Source organism: Apis laboriosa, unplaced genomic scaffold, assembly GCF_014066325.1.
Source record: "Apis laboriosa isolate Shangri-la unplaced genomic scaffold, ASM1406632v1 scaffold40_cov151, whole genome shotgun sequence".
Taxonomy (NCBI): domain Eukaryota; kingdom Metazoa; phylum Arthropoda; class Insecta; order Hymenoptera; family Apidae; genus Apis; species Apis laboriosa.
This window is the reverse complement of record NW_025223180.1, coordinates 4,475,629-4,490,655: the sequence shown is the minus strand read 5'-3', so window position 1 is coordinate 4,490,655 and position 15,027 is coordinate 4,475,629. Positions and strand designations below refer to the sequence as shown.

Here is a 15,027-nt window from a genome sequence, read left to right as displayed (position 1 = left end):
CAAGAATTTGGGACGCGGGTTCTTATTTCGGAAGGGAATTATTTTCGAGAATGCACACACGTACGTTTTTATGGACAACGTACCGTATATCCAGGCGAACAACACATATCCGTGATAATTTCCTTGAACGGCGGTGAGAGCCAGAATGCACAATCCGCATACAAATATCGCCGCTTGCGTGAGATACTGACGCGCTATCCTGCACTCGACGCTGCGATGCACGACCAAAAGGCCAAAGGCGACACAGCCGAGGGTCCAGGCCAGACCGAGATAAGCCTGAAGCAGGATCACCGTGTCCCCAAGGCCTTCTTCTTCGGCTTGGTGCGCCTTGAAAAAAGACATTTTTTTTCACATCCAAAGAAAATTAACTGTATTCGTATCTTGAAAAGAAAAATATATATATATATATATAATGTTTGTTTTAAGAACAATCGTAGATATTTAAATTTTCTAAGGTAGATGTTTTGATCGTGCTGCATTTTACCAGGTAAAATATCGGGGTGTTGATCCCGAAGGCAGATATCCCAGTGGACACGAGCAGTATTCTCACTGTTTTGCTCTTCAGCGTACTGAAGTCGAAGAACGGTGGACCATCGTCCGTCTTGTTCTTATCCTTAATCTTACGCTTTTGATTTTTCAGATGTAGAATAGCTCTACGTTGCGGATGGTACAGGGATGCGCTTCGATAAAAGGTGCCTAAGATGAACGTGAGGAAAACCACGCAGGTCACTGCTTGAAGGCCTAAGCGCCACCCAATCTTGCTGAAAATAAAATAAAGAACGTTTTTCAGTTTTTCTAATTTCTTCTCTTTTTTAAATTAGCATTAACGTTTTCGTATCACGTTTGATATGTGAAAGATAAAAATTTATATCACACTGTGTTGTAACGTTACCTAATCATTCCCTTAATGAAAGCCGACATAACAGCGATACCAAGGCCACTTCCGGACACGATAAAAATCTCGACCAGTTCTCGCCTCCTCTTAAAATATTGCGCCACCATTAAAGTGCTACAATCCCTGGTCATGCCGACTCCTATACCTGTGTAAAGCAATTAATAAAAACTTCATAATCTCATCGCATTAACATTTAATCGATATTTTTAATTGTACAATAATTTTGAGAAATCGTACGAGCGAATCTCTTCAAGATATTTAGAGATAGACGTGGGCGTGCGTTATAAAAAGTCCAGTCCATAATTGCGTAACTGAGAAAGAAAGAAGGTGAACGATGATTTAATCGATTAAAAAAGGAAACGTTTCTACAAATTATGTTACGCAACTTCTTATTATTATACTCTTCCCTTCAAAAAAAAAAAAAAAAAAAAAAAAAGAAAAGGAAAAAGAAATTGAGAGTAAAGGAATTGACAATATTTTACAGTGACTCACCGACAACGGTGCCATAGCTGATGAACAATTGGTGGAACTGCGAGGCGAAAGAAGTGAAAAGGCAGCCGAGAGCTGTAACGAGGCCACCCAAAACCGCGGTGAGTCTTGTACTTTTTCTCCGACAAAACGCTATTGTTACCGGTGAAACTAGTAGAGCCACTCCTGTCGACATTGCTCCTAGCCATCCTATAAATAGATCAAACTTTCTTAATCGATTTTTCATTTGTTTCAATTTTTCGTAAAAATAGGCGAAAAAATGGATGGATGAACGCACGAATACTGTTGTGCCAATGGTGTGCGTCTTAAATGGACGTCGACCTCATCTCCTCTTTCGTTTACCGATTATTTCACGCTTGTTAAATTTTTTTTAAAAAGAAAAATCGTCTCTGATCGATGAGAGGAATCAACACGATTCGAAATATTTCTTGAAAAAAACCAACTGAAATCTCTCAGACTCTTCACAAACTTGAAATCGAATCAAATCCTCCCTAGTTAAATCTTTATAAATGGATTTTATTTATACTTCCTAATTTAATTACCTAATTATACAGTTAGATAATATTGAGTCGACTAAGCAAAGTCGAAAACACTTTACGCCTCATTGTTCACCGATATTTAAATTCTCTCGAGCTCCATTTACGCCGGTTTGCTGTACGATTTATGCGTTTCATATGCCGGATTCGAGTTTCACTCGCTCGTCGTTCAATCTCTATCCGGCCATATTTCACCTTTCTAGTTTGCGATCGTAATAAACGTAACCGGGCTTCCCCTCAATTAAAATCATATCGCGGCAAGATCGATATCCCTATCTACGTATTTCGTTCTAGTCACCGTATTTCCACCGCACTATATTTCTCTCTTCGTCCAATTGGATCGTCGTAAAGAGATCGAAATGATAAATCGATTTCGAGTTAGCCAATCTACTCGCCACTTTATTTTATACAGATACTTATTCGGATACCAAGTGGATAGGAAACATATGTACCTGATTCTAAGAGATTAAAACGAAACAAAAAGAGATTACACAGATGTACAAAAATTTTGTACAATCATTTTTCAAAGTGCGAGCAAGTTTGATCTTTCGTTGGATGAAACAAGGAGACAAAGAAAGATCTCGTTTTTAATTAATTTAATTTAATTCAATTTTACGCACAAATGGATAAAGCGAGACCGTTTCGTTCACACTTTTATTCCAAGACAAAATTAAATTTCCCAACTTCGTGTTTGTTTCAATTGAAGTTATCTCTTCAATTTTTCACCTAATTGTTTCGAACACCAGGTATATCTTCGCGATCCATCTCTCCTCCTCGCGTATTCTTTTACCTCGATCTTCTTAAGACCGCCTATTAAACACCATACCTACTTTCTGTTAAACAGAAGTCAGATTTCTCTATCGAGGTTAAGACCGTTTTAATTACAAACAGCGACGAATAGCCAGGCCTAGTTGTTGCAAGCCTGCCGCTGGGTCGTTTAATTAATTTTCACCGTTCCACGCGAACGGAGCCGCAAACAGGCTCATCGATCAACGACCATCGGAGAATGCCGTCCATCGCAGAAGATGGGGGACGCCGCGCCGCTCGAAGACAAAGGGAAGGTATTCGAAGGATAAAAAAGAACGGTTATTAATCTCTCGCGAGTCGACGTGGAACTATCGTGGAACTCGAGGCTCGAGTTACTTTGATTCAATAGGTTCGTTGTTGGGTCGAGGTGTCGGCTTTTTTTTCTTTTCGAGAATTAATTGAGAATTGAGATTTTTTTAAAAGAGAGTGGAATAGGATCCTTTTAGAAAAGGATCTATGGTATCTCAATTTTTCTCGTTGTACATATGATGATGAACGAAAGATTGAATGGGTTTTTATACGGAGAGAAGAGATATCAAAGGACGAGGAGAGATTTTTTTTTTTTTTTTGGTAAAGTTTTTGGTGAGGAATAGAAAAGTAGAAGGGATGAAAATTTGTTCCATGAGAAACAACCGGGACGAATTTATCGATCATCCTGTCAAGTAATTTTTTTTACAGCTTAGTTACAGAGACGCGGAGTTAATGGATGATAAAAAGGTTCGGTTATCAATCTCGGTTGAATAGTCGGAGGCATGATAAGCGTTTAAATGTCTCTCGTCAGGAATAACTTATTCGCAGGTCTTTTCTTTTTCACTTAATTCCTCCTCTTATTTTCGTTGCTCTGCGTGACGAAATTCTTTCTGAAATTTTAGCGGTATAAAGATATGCGTTTGAGATCGTATATATTAATTAAAATATACGTTAGAAATAAACGAAATGATTCTATTGAAATTTTTTAATAAATTTTCCCGAAAGAAAATATTTTGGCATCTTCAATTTCAATTGAAAATTTTCTTGAATTTCCTTCTTTCCACTTTGTAAAAGTATTATTATGTGCGAAGGAATTAATATAGGAAGTAAAAGGGGAAGAGAAGAGAGGAAGATCGTCAAGAAGTTGCAGATTTCAAAGGAATCGTTTCAATACACAATGCCTCCCCCATTATGTATCGTTTCCTCTTTCATAGTCTCTCTCCATCCTTGTCATTGGTCAGGATCAGGAGTCTCGAACGAGAATCCCCAAGGGTGCTACGATCTCCTCCCTTGAATTTCGTTTGAAGAAACGAACGAGAGGGAGAGTGAATTGGCGAAATAGCCGGTCAACGGCCCTTTGGATCGTAACCTCGTGACAACTCTATCCAAACGAGATGCTAGGCGATCCCTAGGGGCAATGTCAACCAACGTTATAAAGTTTACGATCGAGGATAGTTGTCTTCTTCTCTAAAATTTTACCAACGTTTTATTATACCGATAATAAAACTATAATGCGAGGAAAAAAAACATACGAAGTTTAAACAAATATCACATCTTTATAATCTCAAAATTCAGATGTTTCCTTCGTGTTCACGAATTCATCTTAAATCTAAAATTAACCTCCACGCATCCTCCACGCGTTCTTCCTCGATCTTATTTAAAATTAGCAACCGAATGTCTCTCTTCGAAACCCCATTTTCCTCTTCTTCGATAAAACGTGATAAAACGTGAGAAATCTCGAGAGCTCGAAAGAAAATTCGTTACAATCGAAATGTGCTTTGTTTCTAAACAAATCGGCCCTCGCAAATGGAGGGCGAGAAGGGAAAGGGCGAGAGCTCGTTAGCGGCTCGAAGCGAAGGCGTGGAAGGAAAAAAAAGAAAAACGGAAGATGATGGTAACGTCAGACGAACTCGCTTTTACGGGAACGACGATAAAGAGAGGCGTGTTTTTTCTTTTTTCTTTTTCAAGATTCTTGCTCGTTGAATTATAATAACGCTCGATAACAACTCGTTTGTAGCGAGACGTTTCGTTGGCGTACGGTTATCGTTTCAGGCAAATTGTCCTTCCCTTTTTTCTCCGTACCCATGAAATATTCAAGCGATATCGTATTTTTCTTCTCGTTGTCAAGGCCCGCCTCGCAACTTCAGACTCGATGAGTTTCTCCGTTTTGCCGCTGCTTGTCCGCGATAAATTTTTAAAACCGAGCATAGGGGGACAGAAGATCGGTATGGATTCGTATTCTTCCGGCAGATTTAGATACGACGAGTCGATATCAATATGCTCGATGCGAGGCGCGATGATTTAGAAACGTGAGTTGAATTAGGACAGACAGGGATATTTCTACGAGGATTTAAATGCGTATGAATTTTTTTTAATAGCCCATAATACAATTTTACGACAATTGTGGCGATTTTTATATTTGCCTGCTTTTCTCGTTTCCCTTACTTTGATTTATCGAAGCGTTGTAGTGAAATTAATTTTCAAATTAAAATAATAATAATAGCATCGTGATCAGTGTCAACTCAGCCTCTCTGTGCGCGTTCTTTTATAATGTGGAAGGGTACAGAAATGCGCGTGTACTCGTATCTTATATCGAGCGATTGAGAGACGAGATTGAGCCCACGATCAAATATTGAAATTAGAAAATGGGATCGTCGATACCTCGCATAATATCGTACCTACGTTAACAGGGGATTGACGATATCGTTTCGTTCCTTCCAACAGCAACCACACTCCAACAGCCCCGTGAATCCCCGCGGCAAGAATTTGCACCATAACGCCGGTTACTACGACCACCCAACCCCAACCACTCTCAGGGTAGTAATGCTGCCTTATGGTGCATCGCGCGATGTATCTACGGACCATGAAAACCAGTTAGACGAGAATAAGAACACTTGTTTCGGTCTTACCTGCCTCTACTCGTCCCATTACTCTTAACGTTTTACGCAAGTATTCAACTTAATAAGCTCGGTTATAATTACCAGTGACGGATACGTACGAGTTTCTATTTGTGTGTAAAAAAAAAAAAAATATTTCGAATTTTATTGTTCCACGAAGTGAAGAAATGATTCCAATCAGTTTAGAAATTGTTTGGGAGAATAATCTTAAATTTACCTTGGCGCGAATTAAGGATTTGTTTTTTAAATTTTGAAGTTTCTCCCCTATTTTTTTACGTTTGGGAGAAAATATTTTGAATATTCAATTATATTCCGGGATTCCAATTGAAAATTTAGAAAATAAATTTTATCTCTTTCCATACGAATTGAAGTGAAATTTTGATGGAAATGAAATTTTTCGACGAATTGCCAATTTAAGGGCTGCGTAAATTGTATCCGTAAAGTCAGACCTAGGATCTTGATTTTCATCTCCTTCGATCCCCTTTGGTCCTCTTGTTTCTCGCAGACAAACGACTCCCTCGCACTCTCCCGAGAACGAAAGTTCACCTATATCACCGGAAGTCGCTACCCCACTGTCCTCGTGAGTGGGACTGAGAACGACAATCTTTTCGTTGCGGTCTCGAGGCTTCATATCTTGACTGATTGTCACCAAGATACACCGTCCATGTTTACTATCTTTTCCCTCTCATTATACCACTCGTCTCTATTTCATTATCCTTATTATATAAACTTATTATAAATTTATTTTAACAATTTTTAAAACGATTGGAATTTGCAAGAAATTTGCAAATATCAATTTCAATCGATTGTATATTTTCAAAGTATTTATTTAAAAAAGACAAAGTTTCTTTTATGTTTTAAATGAATTCTATTGTAAAATGTCTTTTTCATATTTTACAACATCCTTTCGTTTTTTTTTTTTTTTATACTAGAAGGTCGATAAATATGAAAATATATTCGGTAAAAACTCGAGGGACAGATGAGGAGAATGATAAAGATAGAGAGATAGAATATTCGTTTAAAAATTATCCTACAGAAATCTTCCCCGGGGAAGATTCATCGTTTTTGAACTAATCGTGCGCACTTCCTTTTCTACATATATTATAATAAAATCGAAAGATAAGATAGACGAATTTTAGAGATACGGAAAGTTTTAATAAAATTTTTGAAAGGAGAATAGTTTCAGATCTTTCGATAAGCATGTAAGGTCAGAATGTAGAATTATGTCGGGATTGAAAATATATTCTGAACTTTATTCCAGTCACGGTGGAGATTAAATTCCATAGCTTGTGGCAGATGTAAGATAGCCACAGATAGATAAAGTTGGCAAACCGGAGTGTCCTTTCCATTCTTTTATTCCGAAACTTTCGCGGGGAAAGTTTTAAATCGAGTCAAAAGTTCCTCTTCAAAACAAAACTGAATTCGAGACTAATGCCTTTCTTCCATCTACCATCTTTTACTTATTAAATGAAATAGAATTAAACGATACTTTTTTTCATTCCTTCCTTTTTCTGATCTTAAAGAAAAAGAATTTAATGTAAAAATTGAATCGTTTCGAATCATCTTTTTTTTTTTTTTTTTTTTTTTAAATATAACAATAGCATGGAGAAAAGTATCGATATAAGTATAAATAGAGTGATCAAAAGAACAAAATTGAAATTCTTCTAAATTAACTCGTTAGTTTAAATCTAACATGTGTGTATCCAGGTCACACGAATCAGTGTTTTCGTTGAATTACGTTAAAAGCTCGATAAACAGGGGATGTGTAAATGTGTGACAGATTCGTGGTTCATTGTAATTGTGTTCGAGGAAAAATGTAGGAATGAACGAAAGTAAAAGCTCGTGAATGTATGAAACAACAGAATCCCCGCCATTTCGAAAGATCGAAACGATCCGTGACAATGGAGCCAATATAACAATAAAGCCTCTTTTCTCGTATTTCATTTTCAATTTCGAATAATTTTTACGGAAATTTATTGCAATATTTATGTCCACTATAATTTAGAACGAAACAATGAACAAATTGGTTTAATCGAAATTGGAAGAAATTTTTCATTTTTATTCGTGCTCGATATTACCGTAAAAAAGATTCATTGTTCGTGTATTCTCCATTTTCGATCATTATTGATTTTCATAACACAGAGAATTTTCTCTGGAATTTCGATAGAAATTTGTCCACTTGTTGTCATCATCATACTCGAGGACCACGGGGTAAAAATTTTCCAAAAATAATAAATATCCGAGCGAAAGTCAATACGCGTGGAATAATCGAAAAATTAAACTACCAAAAAGTAGTCCTCTTCTCATCTTTCCCTCTTCTTCTATCCTTCTTTTAAACGTCAATTCCTCGAAACCATCATTTTTACAATTTCTCCTATCAATAACAATTATACAAAAATTAAAAAAAAAAAGAAAACTTTTTTCCTACGCATAAATTCTCTACGCAAAAATGCGAAACGAAGAACAATAAATAAATCAACGACGTTTGTCCATCGTTTGTTGTTGTCTAAACGTTCGAAATCACACTTCAATCCACGTGCACTCCGAGCCACCTGCTTGCTCGAAATAAATCGTGCGCGATTCTCTTCCCCCGTTTCGATTGAAACTTAACTGACTGTTCCGTGAGAGGAATCGACGGTGGGAAAAGGGACACAACACACGAAGGCGGACGAAGGGGGCGCGTTGTCGAACGCGGACTGGATTCGGTTAGGTGGTTCAGAGAAGAGGACCGTCGCAAGCTGAGCTTGCGTAGGGGAAACCGATGGGCCAATCCCCTCGTTTTCCAACCTCGCCACGTGCTTTCATAGTAATACAGTTTTGCGTTTCGATTCGTGGTCGGTGAAGATAAATCGTATTCGAGAGTTGATTGTATTCATGTGTTGGTCGAAACCTTATCGGTTTTGCATACACGAGAGCGAATTGGGGAAGAGAAATCTCGATTTCTTGGAGGGGGTTGATTGGGATTGTAGATTGTTTGAGATTGTTTGAGATTGTTCGCCCCTTTTTGGTCGGTTTGGAGGATGACAAGAAACGAGTCGTTAATGTTTTGTATCGTATAGGTTTGATACGAATTACAATCGTGCGAATTTAAGATTTTATATGTACGTTTATTAGAGAATTTATCCGGTTGATTGGAAAAGACAATTATTATTAAATGTAAGTTACGTTTGTAACTTAATATTTTTGTTAAGAAGTTTGAATTGATATTGAAATTGAAATTGAAATTTTCGATTAAGAATTGAATTAAAGTCATAACTTTGTGCTTTCTATCCGATAAGCGAATCGATAAAACGGTTTAACCGATCTCTCGCGTAACTATAAATCAGTGTCAAGCGGAAAAGTCGATCGATCGTGCGAAAAAAAAAAAGAAAAGAAAAGAAAAGAAAAAGAAACGAAATGGTAATGGAGATAAGCTCCAAAAATTTAATATGGCGTAACGTGTGCGCGATAATAATTGGTGGATTACGAGTTCTAATTTAATACATCACTGTCGACTCAACGATATTTCATTATTTTTCTTTTCTATCGGATTATTCTGCAATAATTTGCATATCGTTTCGTAACACGAACGACTTTATCCTCCTATATTTGCACTTTTAATTTTCGTGGTAATTTAATTAATAAAGGAATTACGGAATGAAAGATTAGCGCGAAGAAAAATATAGTTAAATTTTAATATCTTCATAATATAAATAAATTCCTTATTTATTTATCCGGAATGATAAGTGAATACAATAAATTGTATTTGTTTAATCGTGATATCGTGATGATTTATTAATTGTTTCAAGTATATAATTTGAAAAAATTCACTTACTCTGTTACATTGAAAAAATATTGTACTCACTATTGTAAATTTATCACGATTTATCTCGAGTTAAATCAAAATGAAAGATGGAATTTCAATTTTCGATCGTAAATTCGGAATGAAAAATCGAGGTCGGAAAAAAACTGCACCGTTGCGGGAAATTATGCAGATAAGGAGTGTGAATCGTTGCAAAGCTCTCTTTTAAGATAAGACGCGTGAACTGGTTTCAAATCGTTGGTTGAATACAGAAGTAGAAGGTCTGAAATAAATCTATCGTACAACAGAATCAACCGTCTTCCGAAAGGAAGTGCTTTATTTTCTTCGATAAGCGCAACGGTAGGCGAAGTTTTCGAGTGAATCCAAGAAACACGACATTCTTATAAGATGTCACGTAATTCTTCCAAAGCTTCCTTAACTTAACGATGATCGATATATTTATTTACTTTGATAAATTTCTCTTTTCGTCTTTTTTTCTTTTAAATTATCATAATTGCATCGTAATCGATATCGCAATATTTATCACTTTTATCGAACGTTTCTTTATTGAAAATTTAATTCTCATAATCGTTAAGGAGTTGAATTGTTAACTGGAAGAGACACGCGAATATTCGACATCGAATTTCGCGGAATCGTGTGTCGTAAACTTAGGTGTCGCCCTATTTTTATCGTGGTCTCCGTGTTGCAGCTGTCCTATCGTCAAATGCATATAAATCTCAAACGCGATCATCCACCATTTTAATATAAACAGTGTTATAAAATACAATTTCGAGAGTTATTAAAAATAAATATGTAACCAAAATTTTTAAGGATAAAATCGCAACTTGTCTGCCCCATCGCTCGTATCTCGAATTCTCGAATTTAATCGACTTGATGTAATGGAAGATTCGTGTTCCATACGATCGGCGTTGTGTCGCCAAGAACGAAATATATAACGGCAGATACATTGGCATCCAAATTGTCCAAAGTCGTCGTTCTTTTGGACAAATGGCTCCGGCTAGTAGGTTGCTCTTCTACTCCGTCTAACCAATTTTGTCGAATTCGTCGAGCAAGTGATCTATAGAGACAAGAGACGATTAAAACAATTAAATTTTAATTGAATGTGAATTTTAGCCATTGCTTTCTATAGTATAGAAAATGATATTCGAAGATCAGAAAATCAGAAAATTAGCCTCATCAGCAAGTGAAAATAAAATGAGAAAACAGAAGAAAAAATAAGAGGCAAATGATTCTTCAAGTGTGAGTCACTCGTGCAGTTTTTATTCTGTTAAAAAAAATCTCAATGGATTCTAATTTTTTAAATCTCAAATCTTTTGTTTTCGATTAAATCATTCTTAATGAATTGCAAATTTTTATCTTAATATTTTAATTGGTAATTAATCAAATATCAAATAAAATCAGAGTAAATAACAGATATGATTTATAACAAGTAGTTAGATTGAACGTTATAGCAGATAAGAAAATTGAGAATATCGATACAAGGAAATATATATGTATTTGATCATTTCAATTCCAACAATTCGTGTTTACTGACATGAAGAATAATGTTCTTAATTTGCCAAAGAGAAAAGCCAAGAATTTCGTTTATTTGTGTTTGTTACAGAAGAAAAGCTTCTTTTCGATGTTTGCTCAACCATTTAGTATAGCTTTCAACCCGTAATGTAGATTTCCTTTGTTTCGAGATTATCGATTTATGCTAGTTCATGGATTAACTCGTGACTTTCTCTTTCGTTGTAAGCAAAACTTGTCGAACAAATCTTCTTGTCAAACGAATTGTTATATTGTCATTGATATTAGAAAAAAAATTATCAATCTAACGTTAATAATATGAGGATAAGAGAGATATAATTAATAAAATTAATTAACGTGATAGAAAAATCGTTTATTCCAGCATCAATTGTATACTGTTGCGTCATCTTTCGAAGGTAGCAGTCACAGTCTATATAAAGATTGCGAAATTGCAATGCGAACTCATTTATCGCTCTGATTTATAGACGTACCAGAGGAATCGTGAAATCAATTAGATCCCGAGATATGAATAAGATAGACAAGAATTATCGACTAGTCTGGGATATTAAATAATTAATAATAATAAAATTCATCTGTCTACCATAAAAATTGAAATAAAAAAGAATTTTTAATTATTCTTTATGATAATAATTATATAGATAACTGATAATTGGCAATATTTTCTTTAAAAACAATTATAACTGATAAAATTATTAAAATATCATTATAATTTTATTACTGAATCGATAATATCGAAAACAATATTGCAAGAGCTCTATCATTAAACAAAAATATATCGTTAAGTGTGTCTCACGTATCTCTCTCCCTGCTAAATCTGAATATGTTAAACTTGCGAGCTTTTACTGTCGATAAAGAAGATCTCTCACGTTGATCTCTGCTTTTCAAACTTATCTAAACCAGATAAATCTCCGAGGATAGATATTTTACCGAAAGCTGGCATTACCCTTCCTTCTGATACAACAACCTCTCGATCAATATATATATATATTTTTAATAATCAACAATAAAATTATTCTATCGCTCTAGATATTTTCAAAATTCACTTTTCCCAATTAATTTCAATTCGTCCTCCTCCAACTTGACGAATAAAAATTATCCAGATTTCCAAACTTTTTATCACGCAACCAATCTACCTATTCATATCTAGATCCTCGCCAAGATTCGCCTTCTAAATCCAAGCACGCCTATCTTCCCCGGACGGACGAAAACATCGTAAAAAAAAACTCCTCCTCGTTCGTGAACGGAGAGAAAAAAATTCACGCGTCGCGAGAAAAAAAAAAACTCTTGTTGATCATAAAAATCGAAGCAACTTCTATCTTATTCCACGAGAATGGTTTTCCACGGAGGAAAAACTCGCTCACTCGGATGACTCAAGCCGCGATTTCCACGGGGAACCAACCGGTTGTTCACAGAAGGAAACTTCCCTCAACTCGTTCGTTCCATCCAAGGAGCTCTCGAATCTTTCTTTCATTCGAAAACGATGACTCGAGAACGACTCGTCTCGTTTACGCGCCCAGTCTGATTGACCGTTCCTGCAGATAAGAAACGGTTACGATCCTCTCTATCGATGACAGCCATGGAAAAAAAAAAAGGATCCTCGCCCACCTTTTTATTCCTTGGGCGTTCAAGGGTCGCACACGCCACTTTTTGCCCTTGATCCTTGATCGGCGAGGGGAAGAGTGAAAGAATGCTTTTGACAGAAGGCGTTCGTGCCCTATGTACATTCGATGATCTCGTAAGGGGAATCACGACGATACGGGGAATCCCCTTCGATTCTGAGGAAGATGCTCGATCGTGTGATATATCGGCTATGGGGGAAGGAAAAAAAATTCGTTGATAATTTTAATACCGTTTTTGTGGTATGGGGGAGGAAATGATTCCCCAAACGCCATCAATATCTCTTCTTCTCAAAGAATTTATTTTTTGAGAATGATCGTGATGATAATGCCAAGATTTATTCTTATTCGTAATTCTATCTTTTTTTTGCGATTGTATTCTCTCTTGCGGATGGTTGACTTTAGGTTGAATTTTACTGAAATGATATTTCGTTTTTATGTGCTTAAACAATTTTTACGTCTCTCCTTTTTATGATGTTTTCCCCTTAACTAAGGATCAAGGGCAAAATTTATTAATTTAATTATTTCTGTAAAATTCAAGTTTTTATGTGTTTAAACATTAAAATAAAAATTTTTTAATTCATCGATAAGGTATGAACCTTATTAGCTTTATTTAGCTTATTATATAATTTATATTATATGTTTATAAATATACTCAAAAGACGTTATCCATTTCGATTTTAAATCCAACTTTCAAGACGTTTGACAAGATGTTTTGTGCTCTGGATTCTCTAATAATAAACTTCTTATAACTTCTTTAACATTTTTTTCTACGACACAATACATACAACAGCAAACGATTTGTTCAAAATTAATTTATTCAGAAGAAGCCAGTTAATTCTAATACATTCGAATATAAATATCACCAAGTAAATTCTTCGTGTCGACGAAATCAGCGAATGAATCACTGTCAACCGGATAAGTTTTCCCATTTCGAACACGATCTAAAATTATGAACACCATTCGAAACATAGAGACATGATCCGCTATAATTACACATCGCATTTTTCATTCACGAGGACACGAGTCCCGTAATCGTCGAAACTTGTCCGTCGAATTTCCTCTCGGTTTAACAGATCAGTCACTCGTGAGTTCGATTCCTCTTTCTTTTCTCGCGATCTACCACGAGATACATCGTATCGAAAACGAGAATTTCACTTTCCGTATCCTTTGTAGATCACTGTTCAAAATTCTCACTACTTACATTCATCGATAAGAAAAAAGCGAGATGGTAAAAAATAGGGAAAAACCATTAGGAACCAAAGAAAAATAGTTGCATTTTCAATCAGTTGCGTTGGTTACGAATTTTATATGTAAAAAAAAAAAAAAAAATATTCGTTTTTGTTATAATTTGGAGAAACGAGAAGAATTCGTTAGAATTATGTAGATTAAGTAAAAAAAAAAAAAAAAAAATTGCAAATGAAAACATTGCATTGACTTTTAATAAGATTAAGCGTACGATTCATACTCCCAATGGAATCAACTCCATGAAAGAACGAATTTCTATTTCGAGATTCGTCAATTGGAGCAGTCAATGACGTCGATGTGTACTTCAAAGCGTATCTTCAATAGTGTATCTCCTTTGATCAATATTCGTTTCGTTCTTTACGACTTCTTTTATCAACTTCGAAACGAGAAAGAGAAGTATTTTTAAATTCGGTTCGATAGAAAAACTTAAGTTGAAAATTCTTCTTAATTTCCTGATACCCACATAAAAATAAATTTTTACAATGTAAAATTATAAAATTCTTAAAAAAAATACTTGTGTAACTTCTCACCAATATATACCACTAATATTACTCTAATTCATCATCAATATTTGATAATATTAATATTACCAAACCATAATTATTATGGTTTCTTGACTCTCGTTTGACTCAATTTTGTAATTTTTAATCGTTATAATCGTCGAAAATAATTCAAAATGGGCCGAAAAATCGGTTGTTACCAATTGTTAATATTCCGATATTAACAACATTTCGCCTTATCCAGGTAGGAAGGTAAGCGGCAGGGAGTAAGGATGATAACCGGAAATAATACACGGAGACCGGTGGTAATCTTCGTAATGCGTTCCAATTTATTTAAAGATACGAGCACCTGGGTGCATCGAGAGGGAAATTTTAGTATTTCACCGAAATGAACTTAACTACACCCGGGAGGACAGACATAATATACCAACGGTGGAAAACTATATTAAAAATTATTTACGAGCAAGGGCGGGCAATAAACTCGGCGAATGTAAATCGAGTACGACCGTGGTAAAGTGTATAAATGTCAAAGGGAATAAAAATTCGGTTTATCACGGTTGACGGCCATTTTTACGGCGTTTTAAAAACGGAGGTGAACCGTTCGCTTGATACACGAGTACTCTCTCAACGACGTCACTGTCTCTTAAGCGTGTTTTTTTTTTCCTTTTCTTTTCTTTTTTTTTTTTTTTTTCTCGCCATCGTTTCAATCCAGTTTTATTCTCGTTCGAGAATGTAAA

General features: G+C 35.5%; 1 protein-coding gene and 1 long non-coding RNA gene across 2 annotated transcripts in view; one reads left to right on the top strand and one right to left on the bottom strand.

The window, feature by feature from the left end:
* Positions 1-15,027, bottom strand: part of LOC122715922 — a 44,648-nt gene that overhangs the window by 1,747 nt on the left and 27,874 nt on the right. The window contains exons 2-5 of the mRNA XM_043938517.1: positions 1,388-1,573; positions 893-1,040; positions 485-761; positions 84-327 (exon numbers count right to left, since the gene is read on the bottom strand). Coding sequence (XP_043794452.1) covers positions 84-327; positions 485-761; positions 893-1,040; positions 1,388-1,573 — 855 coding nt within the window. The remainder of the gene's footprint in view (positions 1-83; positions 328-484; positions 762-892; positions 1,041-1,387; positions 1,574-15,027) is intronic.
* Positions 1-15,027, top strand: part of LOC122715928 — a 90,816-nt gene that overhangs the window by 55,191 nt on the left and 20,598 nt on the right. The window contains exon 3 of the long non-coding RNA XR_006346923.1: positions 1,380-1,485. This is a non-coding gene — a long non-coding RNA (uncharacterized LOC122715928). The remainder of the gene's footprint in view (positions 1-1,379; positions 1,486-15,027) is intronic.